General features: G+C 34.9%; 1 protein-coding gene across 1 annotated transcript in view; it reads left to right on the forward strand.

The window, feature by feature from the left end:
• Positions 1–25,594, forward strand: part of LOC150084004 (HEAT repeat-containing protein 5B) — a 406,846-nt gene that overhangs the window by 161,402 nt on the left and 219,850 nt on the right. Inside the window, exons 13-15 of the mRNA XM_090375841.1 lie at positions 1,820–1,919; positions 4,844–4,953; positions 8,040–8,203. Coding sequence (XP_090231967.1) covers positions 1,820–1,919; positions 4,844–4,953; positions 8,040–8,203 — 374 coding nt within the window. The remainder of the gene's footprint in view (positions 1–1,819; positions 1,920–4,843; positions 4,954–8,039; positions 8,204–25,594) is intronic.

Below are 25,594 nucleotides of genomic sequence, written 5' to 3' on the forward strand. Positions count from 1 at the left end.
TAATTTAAATAAATTTATTTATTAATTTAATATTAATAAATCGTATTTGTGTTTGCATTTTTATTCAAGCAAGGTAGGAAGGACTATGTAGTAGTAGTAGTAGTAGTGGCATGTGATGCAAGAAAGCAAGTGTATGAGCTTATGCAGCATCAGCCAAAAAAAAAAAAAAAAAATTACAAAATAATTCCCTCTAAATGTTTGTCCAGTTCCTCCTTAAATTTATTTAACCTATCAACTTCCACAACGACAGATGGAAGTTTGTTCCAGCAATTAACCACCCGCTGGCTAAAGGCAAATTTCCGCACATCTATTCTACATCTGTCTTTGCTCAGATGTTGAATAGATTTTCATAGGCCATTTTTTTCAGCATGGCCTGTCCTAATGTCTAGTAGGTAGAGGATTTCTTTTTTTGTACAGATGGGATACATTTAAACAGAGGCTTTTTTATAGATACAGTCAGTCCTCGTATAGCACGATAGTTGTGTTCCTAGAAACCCTCGTGCAATATAAACAACAGGCCCTATGGAAAAAATAGGGTTAGGTGCCGACCACTCAAGATTGAACACACATTTGTAACCAAAACATTACCAAATACAATAAATAATCGTAATAAAATATTTACGTATTTTATTACGACTATTACGTAATAAAATATTGCTAATGCTTTTGCTTCTGTCGTAAGCAACCTTGTTTTTTGTTTGATTTTCTATCCAAACAGATGACAGCTGTTCCATCTCTTCCAATTCTTTGTGTTTTAATCTAATGGATTTTAATTACATTTTGAGTTGTTCCTGCTGTGAAAGTTGTTTTTATTTTCTCTGCATTCTTTGTAATTCTCGGCGTTGCCTCATTTGGGTCTGCAGCACGTGCAATATCACATGGTCTTTCATTTCACTCAAAGTGTTTCACAATTTCATATTTTTTCTCTATCGACAGAGGCGGACTGGCCATAAGCCTTACCGGGGAAACCCCTGTGGGCTGGAGACCGGTGTGATTTTGGCCATAAACCATAGTATGAGGCCACTATAAATTTTCCCCGGTAAGAATTTTTGACCCAGTCCACCTCTGTTTATCGATATTGCTTTTCTTTTTCTCTCTGAATCTGCAGTGTTTTCACCAGGACGCTTCCTTTTCACACCTTTTAAGTATTTTACTCATTTTTAGGGAATAAAGCCCAATTACAAAACGAGGAGGCACGCTTGATACACATAAACTAAGCTTTGTGCGTGTAGCAACTGAATAAACAACATCGTAAAGGCAGAGATTAACACCTCTCATTTTACTAAAGCACATTTCTAGGGGTTACTACCATAAAACAATAAAAACAATTTCCAGTTGCGTTTCTGCTAGTGCAATCTGTTATAAACTGGTAGTAACTCAATCTAATTGCATTTGCGATTATACTGATAGCTGGAATTGTTGGTTTTTACGTTATTATGGTGAAATGTGTTTCCCCTTCACTGATATAAAAAACATAAATACATTTTCAGAATCTTCTCTTCCTTCCTATCGTGTTGCGTTCGGTTGGGGTGATTCTGCGTTCAACTGCTATTTCTTGTAAACACCAAGGCGAATCGTGCATAAGCGAATTCGGTTCGTGTTATATAAGATATCATTCCCCTATTTATAAATCGTGTATGATCGAATTCGTGTAATGTAAACACGTGTTATACGAGGACTGATTGTATTTGAACATTATTCATTTTTCCCCACCCTTCGTCATATATAATTAATGTTAATTATATGGAATTCTTATTTTGCAAATATCAGTTTTCCTATTATTTGCCATTTCATGCTTTTGTTTTTCCTTTCCCTTTAGCAATGGCAAGCTTTTTAATACATTGCAAGGAATTGATAGCAGAAGATGTAATTCGTCGTCTTCTTCCACCATTAGAATCTGCATTGATCATGCTTATTAAGTAAGTTTTTTTTAATGTACTTGAATATTAAAATATAAAACTTGTTCAAAATTTTATAAAAGGACCTTCAGAAATAAAACATGATACATTTTATAATTATTTTCAGAACTTGAAAAAAAAATCTTTTAACTTGTGTCAAATGTTGTTACATATTAAGTTGCATTGGAGTCAGAGACTCAAATTTTGAAAACAGCCTAGCAATGCTGACATTTATGAACATTTATTCTCAGTTTTTTTATTATTATTTTTCCAATAATCACTAATATTGTCTAGTTTATAATACTAAATGTCTTATTTCTGTAGTTAAAATTAATATTTTAATTGCATTTATTCTATTTCAATCTGATGCCTGTTTTTGGAAGTTTATAACATTGCTGGAAATAAAAATTTTTCCTTTAAATTTTGCTAATTTCAAATGCACCACTGAGAAAGTTGCTATTACAATAAAAATTATAACATTTTTTTAAAAGTGGATGTGAATTTTTCTATTTGACATCAGTTTTTGTTGAATTAAAACATTTTATTTAATAAACAAACAAATAATACATTTAATTTAATTTAATAAATAAACAATACATCATGAGCAGCCCCTTCTTTTTCTTGCATGAAACAGAAGTGGTCTGAAGATTTCCATTTGGTGTTCATTTTTAAAAGTTTTTAATGTAGTTTCCAGTAAGTAATTTTCATTAAATTTTTTATTAGGTCAAGTGCTTATCGAAGAAAGATGTTTTACCAATATAGATTTCAAAAAGCAATCTGATATCAGTAGTGCACACACTTTCTTACTTTTGATGCAGTGTAGGATGGATATAACTTTTTCTGTTTGATATGATTTTCAGAGATTTTATTGTAGTTGCCAAGAGAATTTTCCTTAAAAGTTTATTATCTAATCATAAACACACACACACACACACACACACACACACAAAGTTTCTATATCATCTTGAAAAAATAATTTCTTATGAAGAGCACACTTTTTTTTTTTATTTATTTGACACTAGTTTTTGGCCATTAATGCCACAGGGTGTTAGTAGATAATATTCCTTGAAGTTTTTTATCAGATGAAATACATAACTAAGAAGTTATATTAATATTGTTTACAAAAAAAAAAAAGCTGTCATTAGTGCCAAAGAAAGCATGGCCCATTGCTTGGGCCATGCTTTCTTTTTATTTTGCATGCAATTTAAAATTGAATGTAGAATTTTTATCTTCTGTTTCTGTATCAACTATGATGCTGAAGTTCTTCATGGAGATTGTATTCCTCATCTCCTAATAAATCAGCTTTATCCAAACACTTTAACTATGGCAAACATAAAACAAATAGTGCAGCAAAGCTTGTCTTGGCTATACAGTGGATTCCGGTTATTTGGGCCACCGGTTAATCGGGGCAGCCGTTTATTTGGGGCAAATCTTAAAAAACAAAAACCAATCGAGAAAATAGCCAGGGTTTACTTCGCTTAATTGGGACAAAATGCCGTTTAATCGGGGCAGGAGACCTCAGCACTGGAGATTACCCTACGATTGTCTCCGACCGTACCACGTAGTTTGGTCGGATTTCTGGAGGTCACGACCATAAAACAATAAAAAACAATTAGCAGTCACCTGTTTATTGAGCTTTTCTGTTGGTGCAATAAACGGACAGTAAACTCGATCTTATTGAATTTGCGGTAATACCGACAGCTGGAATTCTATGGGTTATTATGGTAAAATGTGTTTACACTTCCATGGAATCTTCAATCATATAAAAAAAATTATTTTCAGAATCTTCTCTTCATTCCTATTTTTAAAGCTTCCTAATTTGTTACTCCGTTCTCACTTGCGCGTGTTGTGTTACTTGCAATTTGTGTGTGCCCTGTTCTTTGTTATTGATTGCTTATCTTTTTACTGTTAAATTTCAGCCCCCACCAACAAATGTCAGTGAACAGAAGTGTCAACTAGTTTAGTTAGTATGTACATATTACAGTACGTATTAATTATTCCGATCATCACGTATATTCTTCCGATTTGCACGTATCATTTAATTTTTTAATTGGTAAGGTAATAAAGGGTAAATTTGTGCTTAATATATCTTTGCTTTTATAGCCTGTGGATAATATTTCTCCTATTTTCGCTAATTAGAATCGCTGTTTAATAGAATTAAAATTCAATTCACAAACGTGATCACAATGACCAGCGCTTACTGCACATCGTATAGTGAACGGTACTTTACTATGGTGAGTTCTTCGTAATGCGATTTGATTGTACAGTGAACTAATTGTAAAGGGGGGGGGGGGTAAATTGTATTTTTAGCTACTTACATGAAACTTCGGATAATTGGGGCAGCCGCTTAATCGGGCCAAAATGCACTAGTCCCGATGTGTCCCAAATAACCGGAATCGACTGTATTTGGAAATAAAACAGAGAAGCTTAGAACCAAATTTTTTACATTTCATAATACTGAAAAAGTTTCATTATTTTGCATGTATGTTTCTCAATTAGAAAAAAAAAATTATGTGAAGCTGTTTTGCAGCAGATGATATCTTTTTTCCTTCCACTTTTTCACCATAATACAAAAACTGCCTTACTGAGATTTGCACAAATGATGTTTCATATTTGGTCCTGAATTTTTTCCATTTGCTCAATAGTTAACAGAATGTTCTTGGATTTTCAAAAGATGTAAAGAAAACACAGCCATATGCAATGGAAGGTTAAATCTAATTTGTGAATCTTAATTCAGTGAGCATTAAGAGAAAGTTAATGTTTCCCTGTCAAGTGACGCTTCTTCGCTCGACAATGAAACAGGAAACTTTCTGTAAAAAGTAAAGATTTTTTAGAATTAGCAGTATATTTTTCTTGAATTAGCAATATATTTTAATTTTTTCCTGTAACATAAAAATATCCATTGACTAGAGATTATTGTGTGGTTTTATTTCATTACTTTGCAGTTTGGGCCATGTTTTCAAATCTTATGGCCAACATCTGAAAGCAAGTGCTGCCATGGTTAGACTACGACTGTATGAGGTCCTCAATCTTCTACCTCCTAGTGCTTTTGAAAGTATGAGTTTTTCTCTTTTTTTATGATTAATAAAATACTACTTATTTATAATACACTTAAAGAAATAAGAAATTTGAGCATATGTAACTTATTGACCCCAAGTTTTCACTTCCCAAAATCTGTGGTTTCCCCATATCAATGAGAATAGTACTAAGATTTTATTGGATAGTTCCGTATAGGTGATGGTATCCTCTGAGAATAAGTAATAATAGTCTTCTCCTATGGTGAAGCGTTACTTATTTGAGGTAGTGCAATGTCATGGTAACTCGTGAAGGTATTCACAATACGAGATATACTTAATGATGCCAATTTATAACTACTAACTACTAAAGTACAGAAATGATGCAGTTGTACAGAAATGTACAGAAATTATGCTGTTGCACTAACTTGTATGTTAATTCCTTACATAACCTGAGGCTTTAGCCCTAAACTATTCTGTAATCAAAATTTCTTTGATGTATATTTCTCATTGGTCACTCTTAATCACTACTACTGTCTTCTTAATCAGGACTAATGGCTAACATCAGTCAAACTGCATGTCACATAGGCATTTAACACATTTGCTGCCTCAATGCATATATGTATGAAACGGCATTAGGAGTGCTGTGCCATAATTCATATGTGCAGTCATTCTTAAGCAGCCAACCAACAAGTGCCGTAAATGTAAAAGCACATGAAATTAACAACTACTCAGTATTGGCACACTGATGGAATGTTTGGCATTTGTTTATAGACATGGTACACTGTTTCATTTGTTTTCTTGCTTGTGTTGATGTTAGTTTATGTACACGAATAAACTTTTTATTCATGTACATTTATGTTCAGCACAAAAGTTAGTGTTCGCTTTAAGCAATTAATTACAAACTTTCAATTTTCAATCATTATGTATGAAGTTTTGGCATGCTGGGATGTCGGAATGTTTTTTTTTTTTTTTTTTTTTTTGTCAACATTCCAGAAATTGCAACACGCTGAATGAGTTCTCTCATATTTAAGTGCTAGCAAAAGTGTTAAAGTAACCCAGTTTTTTTTTTTTTTTTTTGTCTTTTTAATTTGTTTTAGAATATTATGCTGTCACTTCAGTAAATTCCTTAAATTCATTCTCTTTTTAATTTTTAAATAAGGGCACATATCCCCCTATGTCATAGAGGTATATTCCTTGGCTTATTTTCATCTGTTTCTTTTTTTAACATTTTTTTTTTTTTTTTTTTCCTTTTTTATCTGTGTACCTCCCCAGTTATTCAGTTTGCCTTTGCAGTCTCACAAGCAAAGTGGCAGAATTATATGGTAGTATCACTTCCAAACTTAACTTGGTTCATTCATTTCTCAGTGCTTGTGGACTCCTAAATGAACATCACATAAATGGAATTGGATTAGTATTGGCAGCATGGTGTAAGGAAAAAAAGCTTGTCAAGCTTTAGCACCACAAGAAAAAAAATAAATAAATAACCTTAATTTCCACATTCCTTTCATTAATTTGTCTAAATATTTCTTAAATTTAAGAAATTTACCTACTTTTGCAACATTAGGTGCAAATTTATTCACACAATTGATTATTCTTTGGCTGATTGCAGATTTTGCATCTATTCTGTAGCTACACTTTCCCAATTTCAATTTTAGTCTCCCCCATGGTTCATATAAGAAAAGGTAGATATTTCCTCAACATTTAGTTTACTTAACGATTTTAAGTCCTTATACACTTCAGTAAGGTCACCATACAGATGCCTGGTTTTTAGAGACTGCAATATGCAGTTGGCCGAAGTATACTTAAATGTAGAGAGGGTAAAAATTTTATTTCTGATTTACAGCTAAAATAAAATACTAAACTCATTCATGATCAAATGCTATGTTGGTCAGAACTGGCTGTACAGCCCCACAACAGGTAGAAATGGTTTTTGAATTGTTGGCATCAAAAAAATTGCCTGTTCATATGAAATTCAAATGTTATTTTTCTAACTGCCCACTTTAGTAGATTTCTGTAACCTATAAGTTACATATGCCAAAATTTGATCTTAGGATTGAATTTTTTTTTATTTACACAGACTTTTACTTTAAGGTTTATTTGAATTTAAAGTTTCACACTTAATTGGAACCACATTAAGATTGTATTTCAATCTTTATAAAACCCTACTTGTTAAGTGTTTTTCAGCAACCTGATTAAATACTGATAATATCCATTATAAAAAAGGAAAAAAAAAATAGACATAACTACTGCAAGTTTTCTGATATTGCCGAGTTTATTAACAACAGAGTAGAACCATTAACAGTGGCTTGCATTAGTATCTTGTAATCTTTGTGAACTTATTCTGATTTGCACATGTCTTTCTTGTTCTTATTTTTATGTAATCCTCACTGATGAAGGCAAAAAAGGGATGGAAGAAACATCTGATAGTGTTTACCTGACAGTTGGTAAATGTTTTACAATACTTACAATTTAAGTCTTAGATAGTATGAACCAGAGCTGTAATTCTCAATACGTTCTACGTTGATATCAATATTTGTAAAATAATAAGAGAAGTTTACCCCAATATAGTACGTAGAACACTTCCATATGGAAGTGTTCTACATACTATATTGAGGTAAACTTCTCTTATTATTTTACAAATTTAAGTCTTGTAAAAGACTTAAATTGTCTTATATTTCAGTGCTTGAGATTTGAAATGGTGAAATAAATAGAATCACTCATATATGGAATTAAATTTATTAGTTTATAGGAGGAATTCTTAAATTACAGAAGTTATGAAATTATTGCAAAAGTAATATTTCTTTTTTATGTCTTTTCTCGAAAAATAATTTGATTTCAGTTTATTGCAATATACAAAATAATAAGTTGATATAATGTTCATGTATATGGCATGAGTATTTTTCTGAAAATACATACATGTTTTAAGTATCAGTGGCTTTACAAACCTGGACTGTGAGTTATTTGGCTTTCAGAGTAGAGCCATTAATTTTCTTTTAAAGGTATCTTGAACATATTTTTGCTGTTAGGAATTAGGAAATTAATGATATAATGTTACAATAAATAAAAGTAATGCCTTTAACAAAGGTACACAGGTTTTATGATTTTGTATTTTCTGATATTTTAGGTAGCTACAACAGCTTGTTGAGGCTCTTAGTTGCTGAGTTCACTTTGACAGAAAATGCTGCTAACACCACTACATCCTTACTTAGAGGTCTTTGCCACACAAATGATAGTATAATTCTTGGATTTTGGCTGCAAGAAACTGATCACAAGGCTATTGAAGATCAGGTAATTACAATAATACACTTAAAAAAAAAAAAAAAAAAAAGCACATGCACACATACACATCTGTATATATAACTAGAATACATAAAGTAAAAATATGCTGATTGTATCGACCAAAGTAAGTAGGAAAAAAATAAACCAGTACATAACCACAGCAATAAAAGAAAGGAGAGGGAGATAAATTGAGATAAAGTTGTTTCAAAATGTGTTCCTAAAATAATTTAGCAGAAGTGCTAATTAATGACTTCCTTGATGGCAGCAGATTCAAATTGAGTGAAATATCACTAAAAATGGAAACAAAAATCAACCACAACAACATGGCCATTAGTGAAACAAAAATAAATAAAAAATAAACTGACCATTGAGCTCCATCTTGTCAGAAGTTCACAAGGAGAACAATGTTTGCAAAATCTAATGAGATGGGGCGGAATGGTTGATCTGTTTTTTATTTATTTTTGTTTCACTAATGGTCACATTGTGGTTGATTTTTGTTTCTGTTTATAATGATATTTCATATAATTGACCCAGTGTCATTAAGGGAATGCCACAAATTTACATTAATTGGCATTTCTCCTGAATTATTTTAGGAATATATTCCTTCTGCAACACCCTTATCTCGATTCCCCCCTCCCTTTTGTTCTATACTTATTTATTGGTTTATTTTTTCCTACTTACTTGGCATGCCATATGATTGGCATATATTTACTTTGTGTATTCTAGTTAGGTTTCTGCAACATGTGGTAGGTAATGCTTTGTAGCCACCAATGTATGCATTACTATCTTTCGTTTTCTTTTTATGTACTTATTTTCTTAATTACTCATGTAATTAAAGTTTATTTTATTTTCTTGCATGTGAGTGCCCACGGTGCAGCAAAAAAGTGTTGAAACTGAATTTAAAAAATATCTATGTCTAATAAGAGTATCACTCCAGCAGAGGGTACTATAAATGCAAAGAAGTGTGACCTTGGCAGTCCTGCTAACCCAAACCAGTTGTCCTTAAGTTACTTTTTTGTATGAACATCCTTTCTTCATTATGCCTAATGTCACCATCAGAAACCAAAGAACAGAATATTGGATCAACATCAGGTTTTGTGTAAAGCCTGGGAAAAGTCTAACGGAAATGCACAAAATGTTATGAACAGCTTATGGGGTTGAGGCTGCAGCCTGGCCATAAGCGTTTTGATGGTTGAAGCATTTTTAAGAGGCAGAGAGGATGTAGTAGATAATCCTTGAAGTGGACAACTGAAAATGACCTGCAGCCCCTGAATTGATAGACAATTTGTGTGCAATTTTTTCTTTAAAAGTATTCCACACTTTTTAAACAAAAAATCACAGAAGTCATGAATGCGTACATAACTTTAAGGATGATGCTGAAATAGATGACTGTGGAGCTGGCTGGTCAAATAGAGCAGAAAAAAAAAATAGCCTGGGACAGTTGCAGAGCGATGAAAAGTACTGAAGCCTAAAATAGTATTTGCCATATAGTGCAAAGAAACCACAGGCTTTTGCTGCACTGGCAAAAAAAAAAAAAAAAAAAAAAAGAAGATAAGAAATTGCAAGTTATTTGCTTCCCTCCTCACACAGGTAACTATCTAGTTGACCTTTGAATTACTGATGAAAAGTACTGAATATGAGAAAGCATTGGTTAAGAGAGCAAAGGTGGGGACAAGGAATTTTTCATGTATGTGAATACAACAAAGAAGAAAGCTAATCAGATTGGACCCTTGAGCACTGGGTATGGGAAAGTCTTAGATAACCCAGCTGGTGTTGCATGTGAATTGAATCGGTACTTTGCATCGGTGTTTACTGACAAAAGACCCTTCGTGCTGAGAAGTGGCTGAGCCACATGAAATTAGTGATGTTGTAATTACAGACGATTGTTTATTATAAAAACTTTTCAGCATAAAGGCAATTAAGAGTCCTGGAGTTGATGGCATATACCCTGTAGTTTTGAGGGAGAGTGCGAAGGGGTGTGTTGAACCATTGAGGTTAATTATGGGGCATCTTTGGTCTCAGAGGGGAGATATCTTTGGATTGGAGAAGTGCCAATGTATCGCGAATACATAAAAGCAGTTCTAAGAGTGAAGTTGTTAACTACTGACTGTTTAGTTTGACTTCAGTGGTAGGAAAAATCTTAGGAGAGGCACTGATTAAGAGTACAATCCAGGGATATTAGATAGATATGAAGGACCCACAACATGGCTTTGTTGAGTGTAAATCATGCTTAACTAACTTAGTAGGCTATTTTGACACATTTACTCATGAGCTGGATTTATGGAACAATTTTGACATAATTTATTTGAATTTTAGCAAATAATTTGATTTGGTTCTTTATGAGAGGTTACTGTATAAGTTTGAACAGGTTGGATTTACTGAAAGATTCTAAGATGGATTGCTGGGTGGCTGCAGGGCAGAAGACAGAGGGTTGTGATTAATGGATATTCTTCAATTGGTGTAATGTCAGGAGTGGTGTCCTTCAAGGATCAATTCTTGGACCACTGTTTCTCATTTTCGTGAATGACATTGACGAAGGAATAGAAAGTGTGATGTCAAAATTTGAAGATGATGTAAAGATTGGCAGAGTCATTAATGATCAGTGCTCCTTCAGGATAACTTGAACAGATTTCAAAGATGGTTAGAGAAATGGCAGCTATGTTTTAATGTTGCTAAATGCAGGTTTTTATATTTGTGAGATAGCAACCCACAAATGAATTATACCCTTTGTGGGGTTGAATTAAAAACCATGAAGGAGGAGAGGAATCTGGGAGTTACAATGTGGGCAGGTATTAAGTTTCTGAACAGTGCAAACAAGTAGCCAGGAAAGCTGCTTGTTTTGATAATTTATCAAATGTTATTCTGTAAAGATAGGGATGTCATAATCTCACTGTATAAGGCAATTGTAAGATCACATTTGGAATACTGTGTTCAAGTATGGAGATCTCATCTGAAAAAAGACATTGAGCTTCTTGAAAGGGTCCAAAGACAGGCAACTCTCAGCTGCCCACATCAACGCCAGAGCTTGCACTTGGTCATCAGGCAACACAGGGGCAGCCCCCTAGGCAGAATGCGCTGGTCCCACAGGAACTAGTAGTTATTGGTGACTCTATTGTCAGGGAAACGGGGAACATACTTTGTAAAAAGGATAGGTGGAATAGGACCAGGGTATGTCTGCCAGGGGCAAAGGTTGATGACGTTGTAGAGCGGATATCATCTTTTAAGGGCACAAAGGGTGATATAGTTGTACACGTTGGCACTAATGATATTAAGAGTAGGAGACCGGCGGAATTACTTAGCAAGTACAGGTCACTGTTGAAAAAAAGCCGTGAATTAGGGTTGAACTTGAAAGTGTCTGCAATTCTGCCCAGACACGATAGGAGGGAGTATATGATGAGAGCCTTGTCGATCAATTCGGCCCTGAAGGGATTGTGCAAGGCTCAAGGGGTAGAATTTTTTTCAGCCTGGACTGTACTTGTTAACAGGAGAGATTGCTTCTACAGGGATGGGATACACTTAAATAGAAAGGGTGCAAGAATTGTTGCTGATGCTGTCGAGGCAGTGTTAGGTGGGTCGGAAAACTGCTAGTTGGGGGGGATACAAGGACTAATAGATTAACAGTAGCCACTGGCAGAGGTGGAAGTGATTCTTGCACTGCTTCTATTCAAATGAGCAGAAGTCTGAAAAACAAGATGCAGGATATTTCAGAGACTGCTGGTAGTCATTGCGTTACAAGTAAACACATGGGTTGTGTTAGGGTAGCTAAGAATAGAAACAGGTGCATGTATACCTGCGTGTACACCAATGCTAGGAGTTTGGTAAATAAATTTGATGAATTTGAGGTATTGCTCAAAACATCAAAGGCAGATATTGTTGGGATATCAGAGACGTGGTGTCACACAGATATAAGTAATGCGGAACTGGAATTTGGGGAATACAATGTATATAGAAAGGATAGACAGGACAGGAGGGGAGGAGGGGTTATGATATTAATTAAGAAACACATAAAGTCAAAGGAAGTGAAGCCAGTTGACATCGATGGACAGGGCAGTGTCGAGTCAGTTTGGTGTGACATAAGCATAGGGAAATCAAAATTGAGAGTAGGAGTGTGCTATAGGCCTAATGACTCTGATGAGTATAATAATATATTGTACAGGGAAATAGAGTGGGCCAGTAAATCAGAGAGTCTTATAATGGGGGATTTTAATTTCCCAGATATTGACTGGAATTTGTGGGTTGGTCACTCGCACACTAGCAAGGCTTTTGTGGATTTATTGGATGATTGTTTTCTACATCAGCATGTTCATGAGGCAACAAGAGGGAGCAATACTCTTGATCTGATTATCAGTAGTGATTCTTCATGCATTAAGAACCTGCAGATAAATGAACCACTAGGTGGCAGTGATCACAGTGTGTTGAAGTGGGATTTACTCAAGGAGGTAACTACCATCAGAGGTAAAGGGAAGGGCTTTTGTTTTCGTAAAGGCGACTATGATGGTCTGAGACAGTATTTAAATTCTATACAGTGGGACCAACTGATGATGTTACCAACAGCAAACTCAAAATGGGAAGCATTCAAGGAACTAATCTTGGTGGCTACCAGGCTTTACATACCAACTAAGAAATATTGTTCAAGGTTTAGGCCTAAATGGTTGTCAGATGGACTAATGAGACATGTGGCAGAGAAGAAAAATGCATGGGATACATACAAATTAATGGGTGACATGGAAGCCTATGATAGATATAAGTTGGTCTGTAACCAAGTCACAAAGGAGATTAGGCAGGCAAAGGCAGACTACGAAAAATCCTTGGCAAAGGATGCAAAGAAAAACAGAAAGGAGTTCTTTACATACTTGAACTCGAGAAGGAAAGGGATGAATCAGATTGGTCCACTGCATATTGATGGTTCAACAGTTGAGGATCCTGCTCAGGTGGCTAACAATCTAAACGAGTATTTTGCATCTACATTCACGCATGAGGAGTTATTCAGGAAGGAGAATGATGTAGGTAAAGTAAACATTGGCAGTGAGCTGGATGATTTTGTAATAACCGAGAGGAAAGTGGAGGAGAGATTGTTGAGGATAAACATAAAAAAGGCACCTGGGGTGGATGGGATCTATCCAGTTATATTAAAGGAGGCAGCAAAGGAAGTATGCAAACCCCTAGCCATAATTATGAGAACTTCTTTGGACTCAGGGGAGGTACCCATAGACTGGAGATGTGCAAATGTAACCCCAATTCACAAAGGAGGATCAAAGGCTGACACAAGTAATTATAGACCTGTTAGTTTAACTTCTGTTCCAGGTAAATTAATGGAGGCACTGGTTAAAGAAGCACTGCAGGATCATCTAGACAAGAATTCAGTTATAGCTCAGACGCAGCATGGTTTTGTTAAGGGCAGGTCTTGCCTGACCAATTTGATTGGATACTATGATGTAGTCACAAAAGAACTGGATGCAGGGAATAACTTTGATATTATATATTTGGATCTCAGAAAGGCTTTTGATACTGTTGCACATGGAAGACTGCTGCACAAATTGGAGCAGTGTGGCATTGGAGGCAAATTGCTGCTATGGATAAGGGGATGGTTGAGTGGCAGAAGACAGAGTGGTAATCAATGGACACTGCTCAACGTGGACTAATGTTATTAGTGGAGTTCCTCAAGGTTCAGTGTTGGGTCCATTGTTGTTTTCGGTGTTTATGAATGATATTGATGATGGGATATCAAGTTTAATGTCTAAGTTTGCAGATGATACAAAGGTTGGCAGGGTCGTTAAGGACACTACTGACGCTATGCTGCTGCAACAGGATCTGGAAAGGTTGAACAGATGGGCTGAGAGGTGGCAAATGAAGTTTAACATTGACAAATGTAAAGTACTACATATGGGTAACAGTAACCCCAGAGCAATGTATCAACTCTGCGGTACTACACTGACAGTGGTGGAGAATGAAAAGGACCTGGGGGTAATTGTGCAGGCAGATATGAAGTTCTCTGAGCAGTGCAGACGAGCTGCAAGAGTAGCTCATGGTGTCTTGTCAATGATATACAGGAATTTTTCTAGCAGGGATAAGGAGGTGATTATTCCCTTGTATAAGGCAATGGTTAGGCCACATCTTGAGTACTGTATACAGGTCTTGAGGCCTCATTTCAAGAAGGATGTAGAGCTGCTGGAACGGGTACAGAGAAGGGCAACAAGATTAGTAAATGGAACAAAGGGTTGCTCTTACGAAGAAAGGCTTAAGTTTTGCAAATTACAGAGTCTGGAGACTAGGCACCGGCGAGGTGATCTGATAGAGGTGTATAAGGCTTTGAATGGTTTGAGCATGCTCAATGCCAATGGGATTCTTCATCTTTCTCAGAATAATCACCTCAGAGGGCATAAATTCAAATTGAGGAAGGACGGATGTCGGATAGATGTGCGGAAATTTGCCTTTGGCCAGCGGGTGGTTGGTTGGTGGAACCGACTTCCATCACTTGTTGTTGAAGTTGATAGCCTAAACAAATTTAAAGCTCAACTGGACAGGTATTTCGACCGAACGGAGGGGTGAAATGGGAGAGGGTTTTTTTTTTTTTTTTTTTTTTTTTGGCTGATGCTGAATAAGCTTGCTTTCTTGCATCATATGCCTATGCTAATGCTAATGCTAACTCGAATGGTGAGATCGGCAGAACGACGACTTTGAGGAAAGTTTCCGATTATGTAGGCTACAGACCTTGGCAACCAGGCACTTCAGAGATGAACTGATTGAAGTTTACAAGGATCTGAGAGGGATTAGTAAAATGAATGAAGATGAAATTCTCACTGTTATAAAGAATTTCAGAACTGGGGCTCATAAATTCAAATTACAGGGGTTGAGGTTTAGATTAGATTGTAGGAATTTTTATTTTAGCCAGTAAGCCATTGATTGGTGGAACAAGTTGCCCTCATGGGTAGTTGAGACCGACAGTTTGAATAAATTCAAAGGTCAACTAGATAGTTACCTGTGTGAGGAGGGAAGCAAATAACTTGCAATTTCTTATCTTGTGTTGTTTTTTTTTTTTTTTTTTTTGCCAGTGCAGCAAAAGCCTGTGGTTTCCTTGCACTATATGGCAAATACTATTACTAATTTACTATCAAAAGACTGCCAGTTAACACTGAGAATGCTAGCAAGTAAGTTAAATGTGAATAAGAAATCAATAAGGTCCATAATTTTTATTTTTTCCCACAGACTTGGGAAAAAATAAAAATTTACATGAAGTTTGTTCCACACCATTTGCATGAAAAGAAAAAAAACTCAGACAATTCGTTGCTAGCAAAGATGATTTTGTTCAAACAGTTGATAGTGAACCTGGTTTCCTAAACAGCATTATTTCTGGGGATGAGAGTTGTTGCTTCCAATATGATCCTGAGACCTAAATAACAAAAGTTCAGAATGATGACCACAGAGCCCACAAGGCCAAAAAAGGTTCATTTCCAGAACTTGCATATTAAAACCATGCTGTCATTATTCTTTGATCACAAAGGGATAATTTGTGAGGAATTTGTTCCAGAAGGAAGGGCTGTTAATAGCAACTACTACATAGAGGAACATTTGGTGAGAATTTATTGAAACATTTGTTGGTGAGAATCCTGCATGTGTGTGCCCAGATTTGGAACAGTCTGGTTGGCACTGTTGAATGTCAGTGTGCCATCTCATGCATTGAACAATGCTGAGGTTTTTGGCTCACAAGTAGGTTGCAGTGCACAGCTACCCTCCTTATTCATCTGACATGGCTCTAGTAGACTTTTCTGTTTCCCGAGATTCAAACGATGCCAATTTGGTAGTGTTTATGACATTAGCATTAGTAGAGGCTAATTATGATGCAAGAAAGCATCAGCCAAAAAAAAAAAAAAAAAAAACCTTCCCCATTTCACCCACAAATGTTTGTCTAGTTCTCCCTTAAATTTATTTAAGCTGTCAACTTCTACAATGACAGATGGAAGGTTGTTCCAGCAACGAACCACCCACTGGCTAAAGGCAAACTTCCGCACATTCAGAAGAATGTGACAGCAGGACTAAACACCATCATAGCAGAGAATTTTTCAATTGTTGTCAGAACCTATATGAACACTGTAACAAGCGTATTTGATCCCTTGGGATTATTTTGAGGTAGACGAGTAATAACATATTTTCCTTATGCATATTTTGTCTTATGAGTCTCATTTTTTTTTTTCCTGCACTGTGTATGTAGGTATGTATGTATATAAGTAAGTAAGATTTTAATGTGGATGTAAAAAATACATTTTAATCAGGATAGCCAAACTAGTATTAGAGTGAATGATGTTAGTTGATATTGGATAGTAATACCCAACTGAAATGCAGGACAGTCATGATGTAATATAGCAATCACTGTCTACTAAATAGGCCAAAAATTAGGTTTGAAATAATTATAAAACCAGTGCCAATTATAGTCATTACATATTGTTAAACACTTCATTCAGGGTCAACTGCAATGAGCTGCATTTACATCTGGATTCATGTATCAGAACTTGTACCAGCACAAATTGCACAACATATATGAGTTATGAGCCCACTTACTTTAGAAGATAATCCTGGGTTTAAAATAAAAATAAAATAAATCAAGAACTAACTTGGTAAATGTCATTGGACAAGGAAAGCTTCATGTTCTTAAGTGTATTTACATTACTTTGGGTGAAATTGCATAAAAGAAAATAATTCATGAAATATAATTCTATATAAATATTGTCAAGTGGTATTATGACATGGATATTACGAAAATAAAATTTTATGAAAATGTTTATATTCAGAATATTTTTCACGTAATGGAATACAAAGAGTTCAAATCGAATAGAACATGATTAATATGATATTTAAACAGTAAAATTTGATTAGTGTTAAACATTAATAAATTTAGTCAGGTGTAGCTGGTCCCTTCTAAGTCATAACTTCTATCTTGAAGAAATCAAAGTTTCTGTTGAGTGAAGGTTTTGTATTGTATTGCCATTTTATTCTTCATGCTAGAATGTTTTCATATGCATTTATTTTTTCCTTTTGAATGACTTTTTTCTTTTACAAAGTGATTGTAAAATCATTCTCCAAAAGAAGTTCGGAACTTTATCATTCAGTTCCCTAAACAGTAGGTTTAGTAAATGTAGGTTTAGAAAGAAATTTCATTCAGACAATTAATAATAAGTGGCAAAGACTCTCGCACTCATCCATTATTTTTAAAACAGATATGTAAATAACATCGTCATTTTATGCATGTGAAACAGGAGCATTGCTTAAACACAAACTGAAAGTATAAACTTCTTCATCTTTTATGAAAAAGGTGGAATTAACATTCCATCTTTTTCATAGCTGATGAACTTATTTGTGTTTCTGAATTTCATTCTGAAGCATGTTTGTCATTGAACGTGCAATTCACAAAAGTCATAACCCATTTTAAAGATGTGCTAGAAAATTTCAGAGTCCAAAAATTGTTAAATTTCCTGTTTTACATTTTATAATATCAGCTAGTTTAACACTTTAGCTGCCAGAACACAGACTTTTGTCAAAACAAACTGCAGTTTTTGTGCCTTAATGCAGACATGTGTCCATTCAATTGTGGTCGATAAATGAGCGCTGTAAAAAGGAAAACACATGAAATGAACAACTGAGTGATATTGGCACACACTGATTGAACCATGGGCTATAGCTTTACAGCTGGGATTTTGCTTATTGTCAGTTTCACTGTTTACAGAGCACTATAAAAACAGTATACTTAGTTCAAAGTTTCATATGTTATTTGCTTACGTTAAAGTTATTTTGTCTAGTTTAGTATTTTCCACAAAAAGAAAAGGTGAAAATATTTTGAAGATTATGCTTGCTAACTTTTAATTCTTTAGTTTGTGAAAATCAAAACTTCATCCTTAGTGTGTGTCTATTAATAAAATTTTATGTAAAAGTGTTTTCCTATAAAATTTTACCCTAAAGGGTTGTTATAATGGATCCACAATCCCGGACGTCAGGATAGAAAAGGAACAAGAAGTTACAGTATGTTGAAGCTGATAACATTGAATCAGCTATATGTCATCTGATACAAAAATAGAATTCTATTCAAGTGATATGGATTCTGAATCTTGTTCAAATGCATCTGTTGATGTTAGAACACTACAAACAACAGATGACATTACTTGGAGTGATGAGTCTTCATAGATGAAATCCATATACTAAAACACAGTGCCTACTTGTTCCAGCATCCCAAAGCACAAATAAAGGACCCTAGCAAATATAAGCAGTGAACACATTAAGATTTCCAGAGGTCTCATTTGTTTTAAGTTTTAGTTCATCATCTGTGAAATTTTAGCTTTCATAAATGTTCATCAATTGGAGTGATCTCAAATGAATATTTCTTGCAGCTTTTTGAGTGACTGAAATAACAAGATTTTTTGTAGTAAATCTTGTTATTATGCTCTGTTCCTTGAAAGTTAATAATGATGTGTTTGCCTGTCCATAAAACTACAAACTTCTCGTTAACAGAACTGCAAACCTTTACACCAGTGACACTTTCCAATTTATTCAAAAGGCATTTATGTGGGAAGATATCAGAAGCTTTATTTGCAAAGAATAATTCTATTATTCTAAGAACCAAATGCAAAGAGTAATTCTAACCATGTCAGAATTATTCTTTGCATTTGGTTCTTTTTTGACAACCTCATAATAGCTTGTATGGTTTCCCTTTAACAAACTCATGCTGTTTCTCATATGATCTTCAGATGATCCTGCCCTGTGTCCTTGTTCATGGAATCTATAATTTTCCCTGTGATATGAATTAAGCTGTGATAGGTCTGTAATTACTCATTTTGTCTTTAGAACTATCTTTTGTAAATTGGAGACACATTTGCTGGGATTTCACCTGAGTCTGGAAATGAATGCATTATTTTATATAGCAGTTTGGCTCTCTGTCCTGCTGCATTCTTTAATAAACACAGGAAAATCCCATCAGATCCTGATTGTTTCACATTTTTGGCATGACACTCTCTACTAGTTCAGCTTCGATGATCACACAGTTATCTAGTTTCAGCTACCTGTTATCTGGGTCAGTAGTATTGTTAAGCCCCAAGGAATGCTCACGTATAAATATTGATGCAAAAAAAATTTATTTTGCTCATCGGGTTTCCATCATTCCATCCAAAAAATATCACAGCAGGCTTTTTTGAATATGAAAAAGTTTTGTCAGGTGTGAAATCGGTGTTGCTTTTTTTTTTTTTTTTTTTTTTTTTTTTTCTCTCTTCTTCTCCTAACAATGAAGTTATCATTTATTATGAATATTCAGAATGGTAAGACCATAATAAACCAAGTCTATTGTAAAGAAGTCCTGATTTGATTGAGGGGAAATAGGAGAAATGCCAGAGCCATTTGAAGATAGTGGCTTTCTACATCATGACAGTGCTCTCCCCAACAGCACTCTCCATTCATGAATTTTTGGCAAAAAAACTAAGGAGGCCATTCCTCCTGTAGTAGCACCCTCACTCTCCAATTGTCTCCCAACTTTGCTTTATGTGACTTTTTTACCTTTTCCCTAAACTTTAAGCCGAAAGGAAAGATTTAAAAATATTACAACCATCTAACAGAATATGACAACAGAACTGAACCAGATTGCCATTGAAGGCTTCGAATGATGCTTTCAGAAGCATCAGAAAGAACATCGAGACACTTGCATATCATCAGGGCTGAATGTTCCTTTGAAGGTAACTACTTATAAAAATGTTGTGCACATTGATTGTTTTTAGAAAAATAGTCTTAACTTTTTGATCAGAGTTTGTACCAAGACGTTTTTGCTCCTTTGAAGGATTACAAATTGTGATCCTTCAAAGGTGATTCATCTCTGTAGCCAGATGATGCATGGAAGTATGTATCAGTGTTGTGGTAGGCTCTTGAATATCTGATCCAAAGGGCACCATCACTTTTCCTCAGGCACTCAGCCTTGTCCATCAGCCGACCGGGCTAGCCGCGTGGGTAAAGTGCCTGCCTGGCAACCCAAAGGTCACGGATTCGAATCCCGCCTCGGGCTTGGATCAGAGTACTGCAAAAACCTTGGGAGGTACATTATGGCCACAGAGGAACTAACTAACTAAAACAAACCTTGTCCATCAAAACATTGAATTTTTGCATCTGACATGCATAAAGGGATCATCTCTTGCACTGTTATATCCTAAAGACAGCTGGTATAAATGTACAGGTGGAGCAGGCCATAAGACTCTATCCATTAGAACTATTCTTCTGTCTGCAGTTATTCCTCTCCCCCCCCCAAGAATCTTGTCATTGTGTGTTGTCAGTTTTGCAGGATCTTGTGCCTAACTGTAGTTCAAATTAAAAAACCTAAACTAAACTTATGAAATATTGCAATATGCTATATTAAAGTGCAACATAGCCAATAAAACATTATATATAATATGAAGAAGTACTTTAGATCTATGTATAGCTTAGCTTAATTTTCAGCATTCACCTCATAGTAATCCGCTTAGCTGGTGGAGAGTTTTACCACATACATAGTGATTGTAGGATTCTAATAACTTACAGGGATTATGGGTTTAAAACCTAAGTTATGGGCTATAAAAATTTTCTTAAGAAAGGAAAGCGCACCTTCCATTCTATGGTTGCCTAATTAAATTAATTTAAATGAAGAAAAATAGAAGCTAATAGCCACGCATGAGCGACTTTCGAAATCGTCCTCAGTTAGCTATAGTGGTGGAGGGGGGAAGAGAGCGCACTTGTGTTATATACGGGTTGGGTTTCCCGAAATGCATTTCAATGCATGTGGAAACTTAATACGTACTAAATTCCAAATGGGGGAGAAATTGACAGGAATCTTTTTGTTTAACACGTTGAGTGATGTATGGCACTTAAACCATTCGATGACTTCGATGATTATTACATTACAGCACATAAGGACTCCTTAAAAATCAAGAGGAAGAAGTACTTTTTAAATTATTCAACCACATATTATACTAATCAGACTATATTGTAATTATCAGTTCCTGATACTGAACACATACATATGCTTATCATAACTTTAAAATGCCGTTCTAAAAAATCATAATACTATTTATAGTAAAAATATGACGCTGTTATAGAAAGTTATACACTGCAATATCAACAGACAAATGTCCATGGTGATTTAAATTTTAATATAACCCATCCAGTTAAAAAATAAATGCACCTATGTGACCAGAATCATAATAAAATATACACCACAACAAATTTAAAACAAAAGATTGATCCATGATTGAAAACCACAGAAATTTACACAGAAACTAACCCAATTTGTAGAGAACCCGCATTCTGTTTTATGTGAATATAAAAAATATGAAGGAACCTATACTATGCACATGTGTTAATGGACTTAAAATCAAACAAACTGAAATCCTGTAAAAAAAAAATTAAAATAAATAATTTTTTTATCATACATATCTAGTGTTACATGCACACACAAATTAAAATATGTTTTGGTTGTTTGTGTATAGTAAATAAGAAAAAGTCAAATCAACACTAAACTTTCAACATATATTCTTTTAATCCCTGGGAAGATTTTTAGATATTTTAACATTACTTGAGAAGGAAATGTTAAATCTGCACCATATTTTCAGTATATGCTTGTTCTATTGGTTCCAAGGAAGACTTTAGGCTCATTTCTGATTCTTATCCTCCCCCCCCCACCTTCAGGGGACTGAAAGGGGGAGGCTAAGACACACACACACACAGAAATGTTGTGTAAATTTGGAACAGCAGCCCTGATCCTGATCATTTTCAAAATTTCAGAACTTATTTAGAATATTCTTATAGACATTTGTACCAAGTTTATTGTTGATAGGTTAACCCACTAACTTCTGCATCTATCCATCCGAGATACTTTATTTGATAATTGAGTATTCATGAAATGTAACAATATGTTTATTATAACTTGTTTATTATCATATAAATAAAATGCACTGAACTCCACTTAACGGTACACCCTTCAAAATAGTGGCGAGAAGCAGGGGAAAGCAGTGATTGACAGGTTGTAACTCCACCCACTCGCTGCATTCCCCTCTTCATTTCAGGCTGACGTCACTGGAGTGCTAAATGCAAAAGTCATCACATGTGATTTCATTTGCATGCTGGTTTCACATCTGTGTTGCTCGTTCGGTTGCTGCTTGCTACATGGTTGCTCATTTAATCCTGAATTTCTGTCATGTATCCTGTCCTGTTCCATCCTGCAGGTAAACTGTTTCATTGTTTTTTGCTGCCATGTATTGCTGTCACGTTTTCTTTTTTCCTTTCTGTGTTTTTTTTTTTTTTTTTTTTGTCTGTTTTTTGTGTTTTTTTTGACTTTTGTTCGATCCCAATAGAGTGAGTGAGTGAGTGTGAAAATGTCACATAGTTTGGAAAGAGACGGATGTAAGGCTGTGGTTGAATGGTGTATAAGTGTGAATTTGGTTGCTTCTCAGTATAAGTATTTTCAGTGTGGATGTTCGATGAAATTGGCCAAGCGACAATACGCCAAAGTTTTATTGGTGTATTGTGCTTATACAAAGAGGAATTTTATTGTTCATTGCACATGTTAATTGACTTTCATTTTGTGTTTAGCAACAAAAGGTTAGGTTTTTACGCAACTTCAGGAGGAATTCAAGCAAAAACCGGTCGTTGGACGAAAAAAACAATTATAACAGGAAGAGTGTGTTTAATCGACTTTCATTTGTGTTTAGTGAAAAAGGGTTAGGTTTTTACATGACTTCGGGAAGTATTCAAGCAAAAACCAATCATTTGCTGCATGTCGTATTGCTTTTTGTTTCTTGTTTTGAAAAAAAATTGCTGTTTTTGTGTTAATTTTTCATTTTAACTCTGAGATGTTATGTTACGTTACATTTTGTCTCCCCCGAATAAATTGCATTTCTGTTAGTTGCTGCTCTGAAAAAATTGCCATTTTGCTGTTAATTTCATTGTTTTCAGCTCCGACATACTGTTAAGTCACATGACATCTGCCACGTGCAGTCGTCAAAAAGAAGAGGGGGAACTCAGTGAGTGGGCAGAGTTATGAACTCTACATCACTGCTTTCCCCCCTCTTCTTCTCGACGCCATTTTGTAAGGGGTACTGTTCTCTAAAGTACCACCAAAAAAAATGTTCTGTTGGTGCTCTGTCACAACCAGGTTATCAAAAGAACATTTTTACCAATTGAGTCAGAAGTTTACAATTAATCATTTCAACAATGCAACCATTAAAAGCTGGTACCTTATAGCCTCAATAGCTAATGTGCTATATAAACCATAAGCACACAGACATATTTTGCAATCCACAGGACTTTAATCACAGTGTACCTTGTGCCTGACCACTTTGTTTCTTATACTTTTGATAAGGTTGGTTGAGTGAGTTACTATCAGTCTTGAGTTAGCCCAGATTATTGAGGACATGCCATGCAAGGAGGGATCATGCAAAAGATTTCTGCAAATAAATGTGCAAAAAAAAAAACAAACCTGCAGTTGGCATGGTTCCACTGTATAGATATTTAGACACTTTAGGTTATAAAATATCTTAATTTAGAATAAATGGAATAATTGCACAGGGTGAACCAAAAATCAGGCTACACTTTTCTCTTGGAAAATATAGCAACAGTATAACAGAAACTAAACATTTTTAATTTAATAAGCCCAAGAATTTTTTTTATGTCCCTTAGAGAAATGTATGTTACATTTCAAAATGGTGTCCTTAGCCTCAACATAAAAAGTATTTTTGGTATCTTTCTGTTTGGGCCCTGGCACAATCTCATAGGTCAGAGAAGTGTACAAGAATGTACAAGAATGTTATCATTACCTGTACAGGAATGCCTTGCATAGCACGGTTTCAAACAGTGCAGGTTTCGCTATAACGCGGTTTACAAATTGAAAAAAAATTAACTGCGTTACGCACCAATACATTTGATATGTATGTATGTATTATAATGCCAGTGCATTATGGATTCGAGGCCACGCTGACTATTGTCGCAACTCCCATTATATACAGACTCTGCTAGCATTCATACATTAGTAAACACTCTAGATTCCAAGCAGTGAGGTCGTTCACTGTGCGTAAGCTGTACAAATGTTTTTCGCTGTGTATTTTTATTAAAGATTATTTTTTAAAGACGTTACACCTGTATACGCAAATATGAGTGAAAAGAAGAAATATAATGGCGTTGAGAGTTCTTCTAGATCCAAACATCAAACGAGGTATGAAAGTAAGGCAGGGGTTGCAAAATGACATTCAATGTTATAAAGAGATGTATGCAGATAAAAAGAAGAAAAGAGCAGTGCAAACTAAGCTGATCAGTTATTTTTCAAAATAAAAATACAGTACATACTTCACTTATATTCTTTTGGTATGTACATACTGCAATAAAAATCATTTGTACTGTACTTACTAGTATTTTTCATTTTTATCATTTTAATTTCTTTTTTTGCAAGAACTTTGTGTGCATCAATTTATAGTAAACAAACACCTATATATTTTTGCAACTCGATCCATATAATAAAATTGTCAGAACACATTACATTAAAATACATACTAATAATACCTCGATCAGCCCGGTTTCGCATGGCGTGGTATTTTTTTGGCATGAATTAATCGCGCTGTGCAAGGTATTCCTGTATTTAGCAGTCATGTGCTTTAAGTCAGACTTAAAGCACAGTCAGCTCAAACATGTGTACTACTGTACTTGTGATTGCCACTCAGTTATGTTAGACCAGTCAAACTTTTGATAATAGATCAGCTTTGGTGAATTCTTTAGTTCTCGCTGTTTTTAGGTTTTCTACATTCTGAAAAGTTTCCTGGAAAAATCTAGTGAAGTGGGCATTCTCCTGATAAGGCCACAATGCTTAATCCACTTGTTTGGTAGTTTTTTATTTATCAATTTCTTGACTTTGATGGAATAACATGCAGGAGCCATTCTGCTTGATAGAGGGGTCTTTTTCTTCAGTTTTTAAATAAACAAGATGTTTTATAAAATTAATAAACAGCTGACTGACGTAACATTGCTGGAAACAAAAAGGTGGTTCAGCAATCATCTCAGAGTAAATACTAATCCAAACAGCCTAGAGAATTCTGTTAATTCATTTTTAATTTGGATATTAGGGTTCTCACTGGTCCATTAAATGTACTTGTTGGTTATCATGTCTGTCGATTTTAAATTGTCTCATCAGCTCAAAAGTTTTCATTACTTTCATACATATGGAGAAACTTTTCCGAAAATTCAGCTGTCCTATATGAACTATTCTCATTAATTATATGACACAATTTTGAAAAATTTAGACCTTATATCCTGAATTCAAAATTCTTACTGGAGTTTGAAGTATTTTTAGCTCACTTGAAAGCTTTATTGCAAATTTTTGGAAGATTCAGTCGAGTTGCTTAACACCCTTGATCTACT

This window comes from Mastigoproctus giganteus, chromosome 6 (assembly GCF_048544385.1).
Source record: "Mastigoproctus giganteus isolate SK-2022 chromosome 6, ASM4854438v1, whole genome shotgun sequence".
Lineage (NCBI taxonomy): Eukaryota > Metazoa > Arthropoda > Arachnida > Uropygi > Thelyphonidae > Mastigoproctus > Mastigoproctus giganteus.